At 59.4% G+C, this 1,100-nt stretch overlaps 1 protein-coding gene across 1 annotated transcript in view; it reads left to right on the top strand.

Moving 5' to 3' along the window:
* Positions 1–1,100, top strand: part of TNFAIP2 (TNF alpha induced protein 2) — an 8,332-nt gene that overhangs the window by 3,710 nt on the left and 3,522 nt on the right. The window contains exons 6-7 of the mRNA XM_077776539.1: positions 327–425; positions 933–1,053. Of these exons, the coding sequence (XP_077632665.1) occupies positions 327–425; positions 933–1,053 (220 nt within the window). The remainder of the gene's footprint in view (positions 1–326; positions 426–932; positions 1,054–1,100) is intronic.

Genomic DNA, 1,100 nt, shown 5'->3' with positions numbered 1-1,100 from the left:
GGCCCCGGGTCTCCAGCCCTGCATTTCTCTTGGCTGCCTCCCTCCCCAGGACTCCTCCGTCCCCGCCCCTCACCCCCTTTCCAGTCTTCCAGCTGTAGAGGGATCTGGGGGAAGGAGTGGGGGCAGCAGGAGCCTTGATCCCATGGCCTTCGCGTGTGAAGCCTGTTCCACGATGCTCCGGGGCCAGCAGCCCCTCCCCGCGCTGCAGGGAGCCTGCCAACCGGAAGAGCAGTCTGTGGACCCGGGGAGGCCGGTGGGCAGCCCGGAGGCTGCTATTGTCCCGGTGTTTATGCGGGTCCAACATGTGCCCCTTCCGGTTTCAACAGCTACCAGCGAGCCTTTGATGAATTTCTGGAGAGATGCAAACAGCTGAGAAATTACAGGGCTAATGTCATTGCCAATATCAACAACTGCCTGTCCTTCCGGTAAGGGTGCTAGGAGGGGTTTGTGGGAGCGGGAACCACTGGGCCTATTGGCCTGTTGGAGGGAAAGGCCGCTGGGAGGGGAGAGGAGGGTGGGGCTGCGGAGGGGTGGGGGGAGCAGCATAAGCGAAGACAGGGACTTAGAATGGGCGTGGCCTATGAGGAGTTGACCGGGGTCTGTTGAGGCAGCAGCAGCAAACATTTCTCAAGTGCTAGTGGGTTGGTTTATTCCTTATTTTAAAATTTCTAAGGACAGCCCGAGGAGGTAGGCGCAGTGGTTACATCTGTGAAGCAGATGTGGATTAAGTGCACGTGTTCCCTGGGGCTGAGAAGGCTGGGTGCTGCCTGGGGCACAGAGATGGGATGACCTGGACTTGTTTCCACAAGGAATGGGGAGTCACAGAAAGTTCTAGAGTGAAAAGATGGTTCAGGAAGATTTGCCTAGGGCGTTGGGCTCCCTGGGTTTGGGGCTCTGGGTTGACCACCCTGCCTCTATCCGTGTCCTTCCAGGACAGCCATGCAGCAGAAGTGGCAGACACAGGACCCCCCGGGCTACCTGCTGGCCCCCCTGAGTGAGCTCCAGAGTCACGGCTTTGACACCCTGCTCCAGAGCCTGTTCGGGGACCTGAAGGTAGTGGGAGCCCCCCTCCCTGCGTGACTCATTGAGCTTAGCATCGG

The sequence above is a fragment of the Crocuta crocuta genome, unplaced genomic scaffold (genome assembly GCF_008692635.1).
Source record: "Crocuta crocuta isolate KB4526 unplaced genomic scaffold, BGI_CrCroc_1.0 scaffold8, whole genome shotgun sequence".
In the NCBI taxonomy this organism is placed as follows: domain Eukaryota; kingdom Metazoa; phylum Chordata; class Mammalia; order Carnivora; family Hyaenidae; genus Crocuta; species Crocuta crocuta.
Note: the sequence above shows the minus strand (reverse complement) of the source record. Positions and strands in the feature narration are given on the sequence as shown.